This window comes from Schistocerca cancellata, chromosome 1, assembly GCF_023864275.1.
Source record: "Schistocerca cancellata isolate TAMUIC-IGC-003103 chromosome 1, iqSchCanc2.1, whole genome shotgun sequence".
Lineage (NCBI taxonomy): Eukaryota > Metazoa > Arthropoda > Insecta > Orthoptera > Acrididae > Schistocerca > Schistocerca cancellata.
Genome location: NC_064626.1, coordinates 1,031,606,684 through 1,031,622,092, shown reverse-complemented (window position 1 = coordinate 1,031,622,092; position 15,409 = coordinate 1,031,606,684). Strand labels below are relative to the sequence as shown.

Genomic DNA, 15,409 nt, shown 5'->3' with positions numbered 1-15,409 from the left:
TGGGTCCCATATGTCTTCCATATTGTCTCCCACTTCTTTTCTATGGTCCTTATCAGACAATTCCTCCCCCATTTAGAGGTCTTTAGTGTAATCGTTCTGCCTATCTGCTCTCTGTGTTTAACAGTGGATTTTCTTTTGTAGTCTTAATGTAGGAGCCAGTGCTTTTAATTTCATGGAAGATTGTTTCGACTTTTATAAATGCTGACTAAGTCCTTCTGACGATTATTTCCTTTTCGATCTCTTCACATTTTTCCTGAAGCCATTTCGCCTTGGCTTTTCCGCACTTACTCCTCTTTTCATTGTGCTGTATTCCTATCTTTTCCTGAACAGTGTTGTACTGTACCTCATTCTTTCGCTGATCAGTTGATGTACTTCTTCTGTTACTCAAGACTTCTTCGAAGTTATCTTGTTATCTTCTTTGTATTTAGATTTGTCCTCTTTATCATGGAGGCATGTGTACCACGCCCAGCAGGACTACTGCAGTTGTTATAGTTGGCGGTGAACGACGTCTGTGACTTTGACATTAAAAATTGTGACTTTATTCTGGTATTCTTGTTGCTATTGATCAGACGTGGCGGTGTCACAGAAAAAATTAAACTGCTGCAAACTGTCGACATGTAAAGGTTTTTCCCATATGCCCTTATACTTCTGCATCTTGCAGCGAACATTAAATGTCTTTCGCGAAAAGACAATTTTATTCCCAGCTTCGTTTCTTAAGTTGTCGTGACGGAGCTGTGTGACGTAGCGTTTTGTACTTGAGATGCTCATTTTGTTTTTGGGGAGGGCAAACATAAACAACTATCCGCTAATGGTGAATTTGTTTGGCTGCAGTTTCTGTAAATGTGAAAGTCAGAATGTTTTTTCGAGAAGACCATGGGCCCTCCTCCCCTTCCTCATCCCTTCCGCACAACTCCTCTCGTGGCACTGATGTGGATGGAGTTTAGAGTTGGTGACTAAAAGTCACTTACGTAAACTTTAATTTTCCCCTTGTGACTGCGTCGTCATGCTGTGTATAAGACCAACATTCCTTCCATTGTTGAATGCAGTGTTCCCCATGGTGGTTTACATACAGGGAATATATATATATATATATATATATATATATATATATATATATCATCATCATGATCAAGCCTATTTACAATAATGACTGAAACGTTGGTACTATGAAGAACCTTATGTGATCACGTACTCGGAAAAATTTTACTGAAGATGACAACTGCAGCAGAAGCCTACCCTCGTTTAATTTCAGAGTTAGTACTGTCTTTAGAAAAGGAATTGCTTGTACATTTCGCTTTGTGATACTTCGTTCCTGTGGAAACTATCATTTAGTTAAATATATATCCCGCTAGTCATGATTTACTTATTTACTATTTGGTCGTTTTATGTTCCAGTTTCCTACATATGGTGCACTGTCATCCCTTTCAGAGAAGTAAGTATGAAACATTACAGCATCTCACTTATTGAAACATAGAAAGAATTACCACTTTTATCAGTTTCTACTCTTTGTGCAGTTTTCTTTTTTGTACACTGCTGGCGATTAAAAGTGTGGTACTGGGAAGGATGGCGAATGATGAAATTTAATTATTGAGGATATACAGTATAGTAGGAAGAATACATGATTAAATTTATATCTGATATGGGTTTATACAACACACACAACTGTCACCTCCACAAACAGTTCTATACAGACTGGGCGTTGAGTAGAATTGAGTCTGGAAGACACATACGAGTACTACATTCTATGCCAGATGAGCAATCGTAGTGGCTGGGGAAAGGTGACATGCCATTCTCTCGGTAGCGCATGTCCAGGTGCTTTCGATGGGTGTAAGATGTGGTGTGCGTGGCGGCCAGGGCAACAGTCGACCAATCTCCGTACAGTATCATGGTAGGTCAGAACAACACAAACAATACACACTGAGGTAACAAAAGTCTTGGGACCGTCCTACACACATATAGAAATTGAGGTAGTATCACTTACACAAGGTGTGAAATGGCAAGGTATTGCCGGAACTGTCATCTGTACCCAAGTGATGCATGTGAAAAGATGTCTAACGTGATTATGGCGGCATAGACTTTGAATACGAAATGGTAGTTGGGGCTAAAAGCATGAGACATTCCATTTTGGAAATTATTAGAGAATTAATATTCCAAGGTTCACAGCATCAAGAGTGTGCCGAGAATATCAAATTTCAATCCTTAACCCTCACCATGGACAAAGCAGTGGCCGACCTGCTTCGCCTAACGACCGAAAGCGACGACGTTTGCCATTGCAAAAGACAAGTAACACTGTGTGGAACAGCCACAGAAATCAATGCGGGACATATGAAGAACGTATCCTTTAGAACAGTGGAGTAACATCTGGCGTTACTGGGCTATGGCAGCAGACAGCCAATGTATGTGTGTTTTCGAACACCATGACGTCACCTGTAGTGCCTCTCCTGTGCTTGTGACCATACTGTTCGGACGCTAGACGACGGGAAATTCGTGGCTTGGTCAGATGAGTGTAGATTTTAGTTAGTAAGAGATGATGGTACGACTGGAATTTGGCGCAAACCCCACAAAGCTATGGGCCCAAGTTGCCTACAAGTCACTGGTGCAAATTTGTGGTGCCTCCATAACAGTGCAGGCTCTGTTTACATGGAATGGACTGCGTACTCGGGTCCAATTGAACTGCACATTGATTGGAAATATTTATATTCGGCTACCTGGAGACCATTTGCGGAAATTCGTCTACTTCATGTTCCCAAACAACAATCGAGTTTTTATGTATGGCAATGCACCATATCAGAACATTTTGGACAATTCGAGTGAATGATTTGGCCACCCAGATCACCCGGCATGAATCCCATTGAACATTTATGGGATATAACCGAAGAGTCAGTTCATGAACAAAATCCTGCACAGGCAACACTTATGCAATTATGGGTAGCTACAGAGGCAGTATGGCTCAATATTTATGCAAGGTACTTCCAACGCTTCTTGAAGCTGTACCATGTCATATTGCTGCACTGTTCCTCATCCTCCTCTGTCTACCTCTTCCTCTGGCTGCCCACCTCAACCAGCCACCTCTAACTATCTCATTCCTCCCACTCTCCCTGTCTCCTCAGCTCCTCCTCCCCCTCTTTTTGTCTATTTCCTCCACTCTCTCTCTGTGATCATATCTTTCTCCCCCTCCCTCTGACTGTATCCTCCTTCCCCTCTCTCTTTCTATCTCTGCCTCTCTCTCTTTTTTTCACACCTTCCCACTATCCCTCCGCAGCTTCCTCCCTCTCCTCCCCTTCTCTCTGTCTATTTCCTCCTCCTCCTCATACTGTGCATGTCAGCTTAGCGCCAGCCATGCCCATCAACCACCAGCATATGTGATCCCTGCAATACAGTTCAATAAAGCAGGCCAATACTACTCCTACAACATACCTGTCATGCAGGGCAGCCTACATGACTGGGCCCATAAAACTGTTTCTTGCCTTAGACAGGTTGAACATGAAGCAGGTCGATTTGGAGGACTGATGCTGTTCTTGTGCAACAGCATGGCAGCCTGCATACCAGGGGATGGGTGTTTTGACCATATCCACACTCCTATTGGAGCTTGGAGATTATAAACCCCACAGAACTGATACTCATGAGACCTTCTGTTCCTGCGCCAAATTTGGGTGAAATCGATCCAGGGATTCGGGACGAGATCACAGACACACACACACACACACACACACACACACACACACACACACACACACACACACACAAACACAAACACACATAAACTCTTATTTATATCTGTAATAGATATAGAAACCATTGCTCTTAAAGTCATTGTTTGGCCTTGCTGGCATGCTAATCATTTGTATATGGAAGTGTCTAGGACACATCATGCCAGTTTGACGTTTGTTACATGCTTTCCTTATGCTTTTTTTCAATTTTAATAACCAACATTGTGTTTTATTAATATTTATACATTTTTATGGTAAGAAGAAATAATATTAGTATTACTAAAGTTGTGTAGGTTTATTTTTCATTGCGAAAATAAATTGTCTGTAACTTGCTGTGATAGGATATTTGTGGCTACTGTAATCGTTGAAACTCTGATAAGCGGCAGTTGCATTTGGTAATTGTCTATGTAAATATCTAGCCAAAATTCTACATTAATTCAAACCTGAAATTTACTTTATTTCAACTATCTAGTACCAGGGACCACGTGATGATGGTTATTGGAGTCATTTGGTTGTGGTGTGGATAGGAACCATAGAAAGATATAGAAAGAAGTGCTGGGTTAAGAATCAGTAAACGGGAATGGATTAATACAGATCCTGTACAGTTTTCAAGGGAACCTTATGTCGTCCTCCTGTAAAATATTGGCGACTTCAGGTAACGATAATGGAGATGGACAGCGATCAAGCAGCCTTCTGTCCAAAGTCGACCACATGGTCTCAGTAATATTGAGATCTTACTGTGGTGGCCAGGGAAGATTCGACAATTCATCATTGTGCTCGCAAAACCCGTCCTGGACGAGGTGAGCTGTGTGAACAGAAACCCAGAGTCATGGAACACAGCATCACCATTGTGGAACATCACTGTACCATGATGGACCTGATCAAACAAAATAATCACATAATCCTTGGCAGTAATGTGACCTTGCAGAGTCGCTACGATACAACGATATGACTGCCCAAATCATCATCGAACCAGCGCTATGGAGGGAGTAAACACGGCCAAAAGTTGGAGACAGTGTGGAGCATGACTCAGGCGATCAAATGACTTTCTTCCGTTACTCCGTAGCACAGGTTTTATGGCTTTGGCATCGTGTATTCGTGTTACAGGCATTCACCTCACTGATGAGTGGATTTGGATATCCAGCTCAACCTGCGGTTCCCAGCTTACACAGTTCCCTTGGAGTTGTTTTGATTCTGACAGGTTTCATTAGTGGAACATTCACTTCTGCTGTCGTCAACTTACTTATCCACATCCTCTTCAGTGACCGTCTGTCACAGTCACTCAACAAACACTTTCACCCATCTTGTGACTTAGCAGATGATGTTTTTTCACTTTCCTTGTTTTCGTTGCCAGTTTCCGATATGGTGTCTCTTAAAACGCTAAAGACTTCGCTAGTTTGGTTACAGAAGCACCCATTGTAGGAGCTAGCAATTTGCTCACATTTGAACTATGTTAACTCCGATGTAATTCACTCACAACTGTACAGTACACTGGTCTGACTACAACTGACAATTAAAACGTCTTGAGGACGTTACAAAGATTTCTTTCTTGCTCAGAAACAACAGCGCACCTGGCAGACTTGGCTAGTGTTTACGTTTATGTTAACCCTCGCATGGTATCAGCTCTGGGGTCTTTTTCGAACCCACAGTGATTCAAGCAACTTTATGGTGATAAAGTTTGAAATATGTTCACAAAAGTAATTATAATTTATTCAGAAACATATGCACTATGTTGATATTACAACTCCATAGTTTCTTAATATAATTAAATTACATATAAGTTGTAATTATTTACTACATTTGTTTGAAATATGAAAACATATTTGTTTAGTGCCAAAAATTATTTTAACACAAAATATTTATAACCCATACACTATGTAACAATACTGAAATTTATTAATATTATGTGTAATATCACTTACATGGAATTTTATTATAAATACATTCCTACTCACTCTCTGTGTCATATGACGAGCAATCACTACACAACACACTTATTCTAGCATATTCTTATTAGACAAACTTGTGACACGCATTACAGTATCGATTCACTTACTTGTCCTTTGACCTTGGGCAGGAATCACACAGTTTTCTTTTCAGATTTGAAGCAGCTTCCTGGTTATTGTGTTGTTTTCCCTTTCGAAGATCCTTGAAGACTGAAGATATTATTTCTGAATGGAAGCATTGTGTTCTGCACTGGGGCGACAGGATTCGTTGTTCAGTGTGAGGTTGGAAAAAAAATGAAGCAACTGGCCACCTTCTTGTTCCACGTTTCACTGAATAATGTTTAGCCATCTTATCAACTGTATCAACTCCTGACTCTGTTGAGTTGTTGAACATTATTGTGTAAGGTTTTTTGTGCTCATGGTCACTTACATCAAATGTTTTGTGCAGAGTAGACAGCAAAATGACTGATTTATTTTGTGTAGGAACATACAAAGCTAAAACAGTATTCTGTGCATACCCTCTGTTTTGATGGAAACATTTCTTTTAGTATCTCTTTTCAGTTGACACACAGAGTTACCACAAGCGTCAATTTACTAGCAAGAAGTTCTTGTCCCAAATCAAAAATTGTAAAAAAGTTATCAGTAGTAATGTTCCTACTCTTTCCCTTCAGGTGATCAACTATATCATGTACCACTCGTTTCCCTTTATTTATTTCCCTCCCTTCAGCAGATTTCCCCATTTACACTCGTGCATTTATGACATAATTGCTCTCACAATCTACAGTAGCCCACACTTTTATCCCATACTTTCCAGGTTTCGAAGGAATGTACCCTTTGAATTGACACTGTTCCCTGAACGTACACTGATGCTGATCAACTGTATCATGAGGTCCAGGGACATGAGACGAAATGCATGCATCAGCAAATATTTCAAACACAACCCTTATAGGTTCAGCTTTTGATCCTAGCAAGTTTATCATCAAACCTGAGGCACATCAAAATATCACGACATCTTGAAAAGCTCATTGTGGCTCGAGAAATAGGTAAGCCATACTCTTCTGACCAAAATAAACTCAAAGGCATCCCACGTGCCTTATCCAAGCCAGGTATTATTAGTAGACCAAAGAATGACTGCAGCTCTGAAGAATCAATCCATCGTTCACGAGTTGGGTACAGAATTTTATTATATTTTGCATGATTAACGATATCCATTACTATTACACTCTACATGTGATTGGTGATGAAAAGTCTGAAACAATCTGCCCTTGCTTGTAATTGTGGTCTAAGATGACGTGAAATATGCACAGTTTCATGTATTACATTCCTTGAAACCTGCTTGCACACATCGGATGGTACTGTGTTGTATGTTATCTGTCCACTTCTAGACACAAAGTAGGCGCTCTCGTTACCTGAATACCATTATCATCTTCTTCACAGTCAGTCATACCTATTTCATTACCTCTATCATATCTCCATCAGCATCACTGCCATCTTAGTTTCCAAAAATTGATTCATTATCACTGTCATTATCACTCTTCTGTAAATCTGCCAAAGCCTGCTCAAGACTGTAGCGCCTTGTAAAACGTATTTCATCGTCCATGACGAGTAAACTATAACACCACGTCTTCCTTCCACAAAACTCAGTTCGAAACTCTGAATTTGTCATAAGAATGCACATCAATATATTTTCTATTCATTGTTTACATTGATGTGCAAATGAATGTCGGTTTATAAGGAGCATTGTTGCCAAGATTTATTTACGAAACAAAACTTATATATAACACTGAAAATCTCATATTGTATATCTGGGGTATTTTCTGACCCCACTGCAAAAATTTCAAATTGTTGTATTACAAACTGTGATATTATCATCATAAATATTTTTCCCAGTTATAATAAAAAGTCCGTGAATAGCATATCTGGAGGATGAGCAGTCTACACTCACATTAAAACTGTTTATTTGTGGTTAAACTAGCCTGGAGTCTAAAAAGATTCCAGATATCATACGAGGATTAAGCCTGCATTTCTTGCGGTGTTTCCGTATTTCTGTGTGACCTCTGTAGAAAGAACCATGACAGCTGTCGACTATGTCAAAGTGACTGTAGACCACCTGCATTAAAATTCGCGTTACCTGAGTCCCAAAAATGAAATCTTACACACTATCAGGAGCTAGCTAGTCTAGCTTCATGCCCACAAACAACCGGCCCACAACTTACAGGAACTGCATGACCTGTGCATAGACATCTGGTGCCGTTTAGCTGCATACCTCAAGGATTTGTCGATTCCATGCTACACATTTTCTTTGCTGTATTGCGTTCTAAAGGGTGAGCAACATGATAATTAAGCACGTAGTCTTGTTTTGTCTCATCAGAGTACGAGGTGTGACAATAAAGTAATGAGATTTTCTTTGCAAGATGTGGCAACCCTGCAGGCTTGTGTAGGCACAATATCTTTGACCTTGGTCTCTACGCTGCTTCTAGTCCAAGCAGTACATCAATCCAACTGCTCAATCGTGTGTTGTGCTGTAACAAGTTAATATGTGTTGGTGTCTTTCGTCACGGAAATGGAGCCGCATAATATTGCGCAACGGTATGCCATTTCTTTTTGCGTTAAATTGTGTGAAAACGCGATGACAACTTACGGTAAGCTTCAGAAGGCTTTTGGAGAGGAGGCTCTGTAAAGAGCTCAAGTTTTTCGTTGGCATAAAATGTTTAGTGAAGGCAGAACGAATGTTGAAGATGAAGACCGCAGTGGACGACCATCAACCTCATGGACGGATGTCAACTTGGCCAGGGTGGGTGAACTGGTACGATCTGAGCTACGATTATCCGTGAAAATGATGGCAAAAGATTGAACCTCAATCGAGAAACAGTTCGTCTAAGAATAACTGAAGATCTTGGTATGAGAAACATTTGTGCAAAAATGGTCCCCAAAAATGTCGCACCACAACAGCGAGAATCACGGAAAAATGTGGCAAGCGATCTGTTAGAGCAAACAGAAATCAATCCGGAATTGTTGATCCGTACTATCACTGGTGATGAAAGTTGGTTTTTTTCAATACGATCCAGAGACAAAACGCCAAAGTTCGCAATGGCGCTCAAAGGGATCACCCACACCAAAAAAAGCTCGCATGTCAAAGTCAAAAGTGAAATACATGCTTGTGTGCTTCTTTGATTCCAAGGGAATTGTTCATAAAGAGTGGGTGACTCCTGGACAAACAGTTAACCAATATTACTACAAATAAATTTTAGAAATAGTTCGTAAGAGAGTTTTTCGTGTCCGTGCTAACATTGCTGATAATTGGATTATGCATCACGATAATGCAGTCAGTGCTCTGTCAGTACAGCAACTTTTAACCTCAAAACAACTTTCAGTACTACCACAGCCACCTTACTCACCAGATATTGTTCCGTGTGACTTTTTTCTATTTCCAAGAGTCAAAACGGCGGTCAAGGGACACTATTTCGAGACAACATAAGATGTCCAAAAAACTGTGACGAGAGTCTTGGAGGATATTACAGAAGATGAGTTCCAGAAATGTTACCATCAATGGCAGAAGCGCTGGAAAACGTGTGTGCAATCAGATGGGAACTACTTTGAAGGAGACAACACTAAATTTAACTAAAACGGCAAGCACTATTTTTTCACATCAGTCTCGTTACTTTTTTGTCGCACTTCGTATTTCACTAGAGTCTCGTCATTTTGTTTCCGTATGTACCCACAATAATATTTGGCAACGGAAATGAGAAAAGAATCCATGAATAGTTAGTTCTCTTTTTTAACTTGTATCTGTCAATTGTTACAAAAGCAGCAGTGCTTTTGAGTTGAGCCCAGTTTTGTAGGCACGCTTGGTCAGAAAATTTCATTCAGGTGTGATGCTAGGATATTAACACAAAAGTCTTTATTTCTTTGTAGGGAGATCATTCGTTCCAAACGTGGCTATTGTTTTATTCGGAAATCGTTATTGTTTCACGACATTAGTGTAATAGTTTTTCTGTCTGCGAGGTTTGTAGATAGGGGTAACAAGCGGAAATGGTCAATTAATGATTAAATGAGCAATCAGCAAATTGGTAGCTACAGTTTTCTGTTCGTTTGCCCGCAGGACACAGAGATTCCAAAATTTGCAGCAGTGTCCATATTGCCAGAAATCGAGGAAGAGGAATTCCTGGAAAATTCCAGGACGTTAGACCAAGATGGTGCTCACGTGCTGCCCACAAGCCGAGCTGCAGATCGTTTCAAATGTAAGTGCTTTCAATTGTCTATAATATACAAATTATACTAGAAATTATCTGATCAGATGCGTAATTTTATTCTTGTTCATCAAAGATTTAGATTTGTTGCCACGACTAAGTGCGCAACACAGTTCATTCTTATCAGTTGTTTGTAGTACTTATACAAAAACTACAATTTATCCATTTAGTGAAAATTATTTTCATTACAAATGAAATATGCATCTTTCTTTCTATCTAGTGTTTTCCCTGTCAATCGATCAATGAGTTCATCAGTAACATCTAAAGTGCAACAAATTAGCAATCCATTGTAGCTAAAAGACAGTTTCTTAAACTATGTGCGATATTCTGAAAGGAAAATAATCACCTACTCCACGTCTTGTTGGAACACAACTGTTTCTTTTTGTATCGCAGCGTTAGAGAGATCTGTGTAAGTCAACACTGAAGTCAAAAAGCACATTATTTACAATAATTCAGTCTTCTCTTGCAGCCACTGGCGTACGACAGTGGTGTACGACACGTGTGTTTCGGAGTCCCCTGTAACCTCTGTTGCTTTCAAATTTATTCTGTTCGTCCGAATTCGATTGCAGTTATCTTGCAAATGGATTGGTGGGCACGGTGTGTGGAGGAAGGACACGCAGCAAACAGTGTTGACCGCAGCGTATGTATAAATAACATAACGCCGCCGCACTGACCACGGAAGCCACAGTGTCGCAGTGGTTAACACAACGGACTTGTATTTGCTGGAAGCGGACTTCACATCGCCGTGTACCATCAGAATCAAGGTTTTCGTGGTCTTCCGAAATCACCCATTGTGAATGGCGAGGTTGATTCTGCTCAATGGGTTACAAGCGATCTCTTTCATTATTGTCGGGTAGAGATGTGTTCTATCCAGGCATGGTGGTTATCGCTGAAACAACCGGTTTTCGGTTATATCATTATCTTTCAAGCCAGTTTAACTTGACTGCTAAATCCTCTCAAAATAACCGGTTTCTCTAATAACCAATTTTCGGTTATTTACTCCAACTGTTTGCTGTAAAAAACGTAGCAATCGAACAAAGACTGAAAATTTTGACTTTCTGAGTTTTAAGCACACAGAATCATAATATTAAACTAAATAGGCAAATAAAAGGAAGCTTAGTTCGTCAAAGGTATGCTACTTCTCTCGAAAAGTGATACAATAGCGCTCAAAAGTATTTCGGCAACATAAAATTCGTTATTATTTGTCTTAAAATAAAACACTATCGGATAATGTCTTGAGTATAGTGGAGAGCAGTGTAACTGCGATTATTTGAAGGTGTCAGGTTGCGACTTGTTTGTTTACACTTTGCGCTGCCGGACGAATGCGACTTTCAGCTAACTCAAAAGTATTGTGACACGCTGTTTGCTCCATGAATTCGTAGACGTTACTTTCTTCTTAGTTCTGATTTCTAGTGATATTTACTTACAGTGATTATTTCAATATGCCAAAACGTAAGGAATATTCCAGTGACTTCAGAAATGCCGTGATAAATGCAATAAAGCAAGGACTGAAACAAGCCAAAGTTGCTCTTATTTTTAAAGTGTGTCGTCAGCTCGTTAGTCAATAGAAAAAATTCTGTAATATACGAAAGACTGTCGAAAATAAGCCTCGCAGTGGACATAAAAAAAATCACCTAAAGTTATCAGCAAGTGGTGTTCGCAAGTCGGCTATAATGATACAAAGAGAACTGAAAGAAAAATATGAAGTCGACATCACGTTTCCACTGTCAAAGGACGCTTGAAACACTTTGGAGTACATGGATGAAGACTGACGAAAGATCTTTTATATCTACGAAAACCACGAAGGTCCAACTTGCGTTTGCAAAACAGCACGGATCATGGTCAAGTTCAGACTGGTCTAAAATTCTGTGGAGTGACGAGAGCAAATTTAATTTAATGTCATCTCATTGTATCAAGTATGTTCGACGTCCTGTAAATAAAATGATATGACGTTCAGAACCAAATTTCCAAGGTCGAATATGAAGGTGACAGTGTGATGGTTTGGGGATGTTTTTCACGCTCTGGAGTTGGACCGTTAGTTGGAATTGAAGGTAATATGGATAGACTCGTATCCGAAAAAGAACTGAAGAATAAAATGCCACCATACATGGCAGCTGGATGGTATTTTCAACAAGATAACGACCCCAAGCACAAGTCCAAGTACATTAGTGATTTTTTATAACGCAAAAAAGTCAGGGTTTTGGAGTGTCCAAGTCAAAGTTCAGATTTGATGCTACAGAACATCTGTGGGAGGAGTTGGATCGCAGAATAATAATAAAAAGTTATTCGAACAAAGACGCTTCTTTTGAAGCTCTCAGAAATGAGCGTTATAAAATGCCGATTAATAGATTTCAAAAGTTGGTCGAATCAATGCCGGCTCGGTGTGAGGCCGTCATAAAACCCAAGGGATATCCCACAAAATATTGATTTTCTTACTGCGATAGATGATAGTTAAGTGCTCAAAAATGTTTATCAAACAATATCAAAACACTTTTGCCCCACCATTGTCCCCATTAAAAAAATTACACTCTATTATGTTGCGAACAAGTGCTACTTGGTCACTATTGTGTAGAACACTAAATATCCATAAATGAAATAAAGTACTGATTTTCATGTTTCATATTTGTTTTTAATTAATCCAATTAATACGTTTGTCAAAATACTTTTGAACGCTGCTTTATGTTGTTGAATACTACAAAGTATTCTCAGTGTTATTTTACTGATTCTAATTTTTTGAAGCACTGCTCAAAAATCAAGTTATGTCACGATCATACCACTATTTAGGCATTACGAATAATCAGTGCTAAAGGGTGAAAACTGAGGTTCAAGAACGCTTTGTTTTTAGTTTTATTTTGTCCGTTTTCTAGGGCTACATGAAGATAATGGCTTGTTATGTAGACACAGGCAGAAGATCAGTTACGTTCAATTTTTATGGAATACTATGAATGAATTCTTGTTAAATTTTTAATTTATTACTGTTACCATAAATTTCTTCCTCTTTCACTATTTCGTAGAAATGACAGGCAAACCTGTGATCTTTTAAAGCATTGAAGCGTTGAAATTCATTGTTGCGTCACTTCGTAAAAATATTTCTATGCTACAGTTGGCGCCATTCTGCAATACATGGATATCTCAGGAATACGGTAAAACATTAAATCTCCGACATCGCTACGGCCGGAAAAAGATGCTGCAAGAACGGGACCAATGACAACTGAATAGAATCGTTTAGCGTGACACAAGTGCAACCCTTCCGCAACTTGCTGCAGCTTTCAATGATGGGCCATCGACAGGTGTCAGCGTGTGAACTATTCAACGGCACATCACCGATATAGGCTTTCGGAGCCGAAGGCCCACTCATGTGCCCTTGATGACTGCACGACACAAAGCTTTACGCATCATCTGGACCCTTCAACACCGACATTGAGCTGTTGATGACTGAAAACGTATTGCTTGGTCGGACGAGATTGGCTTCACATTGTATCGAGCGGATGGACGTGTATGGGTATGAGGGTAACCTCGTGAATCCATTGACCTCGCATGTCAGCAGAGGACTGTTCAAGCTGGTGGAGGCTCTGTAATGGTGTGGGACGTTTGCAGTTGGAGTGATGTGGTACACCTGATACGTATAGATACGACTCTGAGAGGTGACACGCACGCAAGGATCGTGTCTGATCACCTGCATCAATTCATGTTCATTGTACATGGACATGGGCAATTCCAGCAGGGCAATGAGACACCCCACACGTCCAGAATTACTACAGAGAGGTTTCGGGAACAGTCTTGAGAGTTTAAACACTTTCTTTGGCCACCTAACTCCGCAGACATGAACATTATTGAGCATATCAGAAGAGATTTCTACTCCCTCGTACTCTTACGGATTTATGGACAGCCCTGTAGTATTCATGGTGTCAGTTCCCTCCAGCACTACTTCAGAGATTAGTCGAATCCATGCCACGTCGTGTTGCGGCACTTCTGCGTGCTCGCGGGGCCCCTACACGATATTAGGTAGGTATACCCGTTTCTTTGGCTCTTCAGTTTATGTACAAGAACCAAGAGGGAACGACTGGAGCGGAAGACGAGGAGAGGTGTTCTCGGATTAAAAAAAAAAAAAAGGTGTAAGACAGGGATAAAGTTTTTCGCCCCTACTGTTCAATCGAGACAATGAAGAAGCAATGACCCAAACAAAAGAAAGATTAAAGGTGAAAGGATATCAATGATAAGATACGCTGATGACATTGCTGTCCTCGATTAAAGTGAAGAAGAATTGCGGGATCTGTTGAATGGAATGAACAGTCTAATGAGTACTGAATATGGATTGAGAGTAAATCGGAGAAAGACGAAAGTAATGAGAAGTAGGAGAAATGAGAACAGCGAGGAACCTAACATCAGGATTGATGTCCACAATGTGGATGAAGTTACGGAATTCTGTTACCTAAGCAACAAAATAATCCTTGACTGACGGAGTAGGGAGAACATAAAAAGCGGACTAGCACTGGAAAAAAGGGCACACCAGGCCATAAGAAGTCTATTTTTATCAAACATAGGTCTTAATCTGAGGAAAATATTTCTGAGAATGTACGTTTGGAGCACAGCATTGTACGGTAGTGAAACACGGAGTTTGGGAAAACCTGAACAGAAGAGAATCGAAGCATTTGAGATGTGGTGATTACAGAAGAATGTTGAAAATTAAATGGACTGATAAAGTTCGGGATTGAGGAGGTTCTCCGGAGAATCGGCGAGGAAAGGAATATGTGAAAAACACTGACCTGAAGAAGGGACAGGAAGATCGGACATCAGTTGACGTATCACGTAATAGCTTCCATGGTACTATAGGGAGCTATGGACTGTAAAATAGTTGAAATGAAATGGCTCTGAGCACTATGAGACTTAACTTCTGTGGTCATCAGTCCCCTAGAACTTAGAACTACTTAAACCTAACTAATAGGAATATAAAAAAAGGGAGGAAGGTTTATCTGTTTAGCAAGAGTAATAGAAGGCAGATTTCAGACTACCTAACAGTTCAAAACGAAAATTTCTGTTCCGACACTGACAATGTTGAGTGTTTATGGAAAAAGTTCAAGGCAATCGTAAAATGCGTTTTAGACAGGTACGTGCCGAGTAAAACTGTGAGGGACGGGAAAAACCCACCGTGGTACAACAACAAAGTTAGGAACCTACTGCGAAAGCAAAGAGAGCTTCACTCCAAGTTTAAACGCAGCCAAAACCTCTCAGACAAACAGAAGCTAAACGATGTCAAAGTTAGCGTAAGGAGGGCTATGCGTGAAGCGTTCAGTGAATTCGAAAGTAAAATTCTATGTACCGACTTGACAGAAAATCCTAGGAAGTTCTGGTCTTACGTTAAATCAGTAAGTGGCTCGAAACATCATGTTCAGACACTCCGGGATGATGATGGCACTGAAACAGAGGATGACAAGCGTAAAGCTGAAATACTAAACACCTTTTTCCAAAGCTGTTTCACAGAGGAAGACCGCACTGCAGTTCC

At 40.1% G+C, this 15,409-nt stretch overlaps 1 protein-coding gene across 1 annotated transcript in view; it reads left to right on the top strand.

Annotated features, from left to right (window-relative positions):
* LOC126162857 (uncharacterized) overlaps positions 1 to 15,409 on the top strand; it is a 103,959-nt gene that overhangs the window by 48,793 nt on the left and 39,757 nt on the right. Inside the window, exons 3-4 of the mRNA XM_049919637.1 lie at positions 1,395 to 1,432; positions 9,759 to 9,897. Coding sequence (XP_049775594.1) covers positions 1,395 to 1,432; positions 9,759 to 9,897 — 177 coding nt within the window. The remainder of the gene's footprint in view (positions 1 to 1,394; positions 1,433 to 9,758; positions 9,898 to 15,409) is intronic.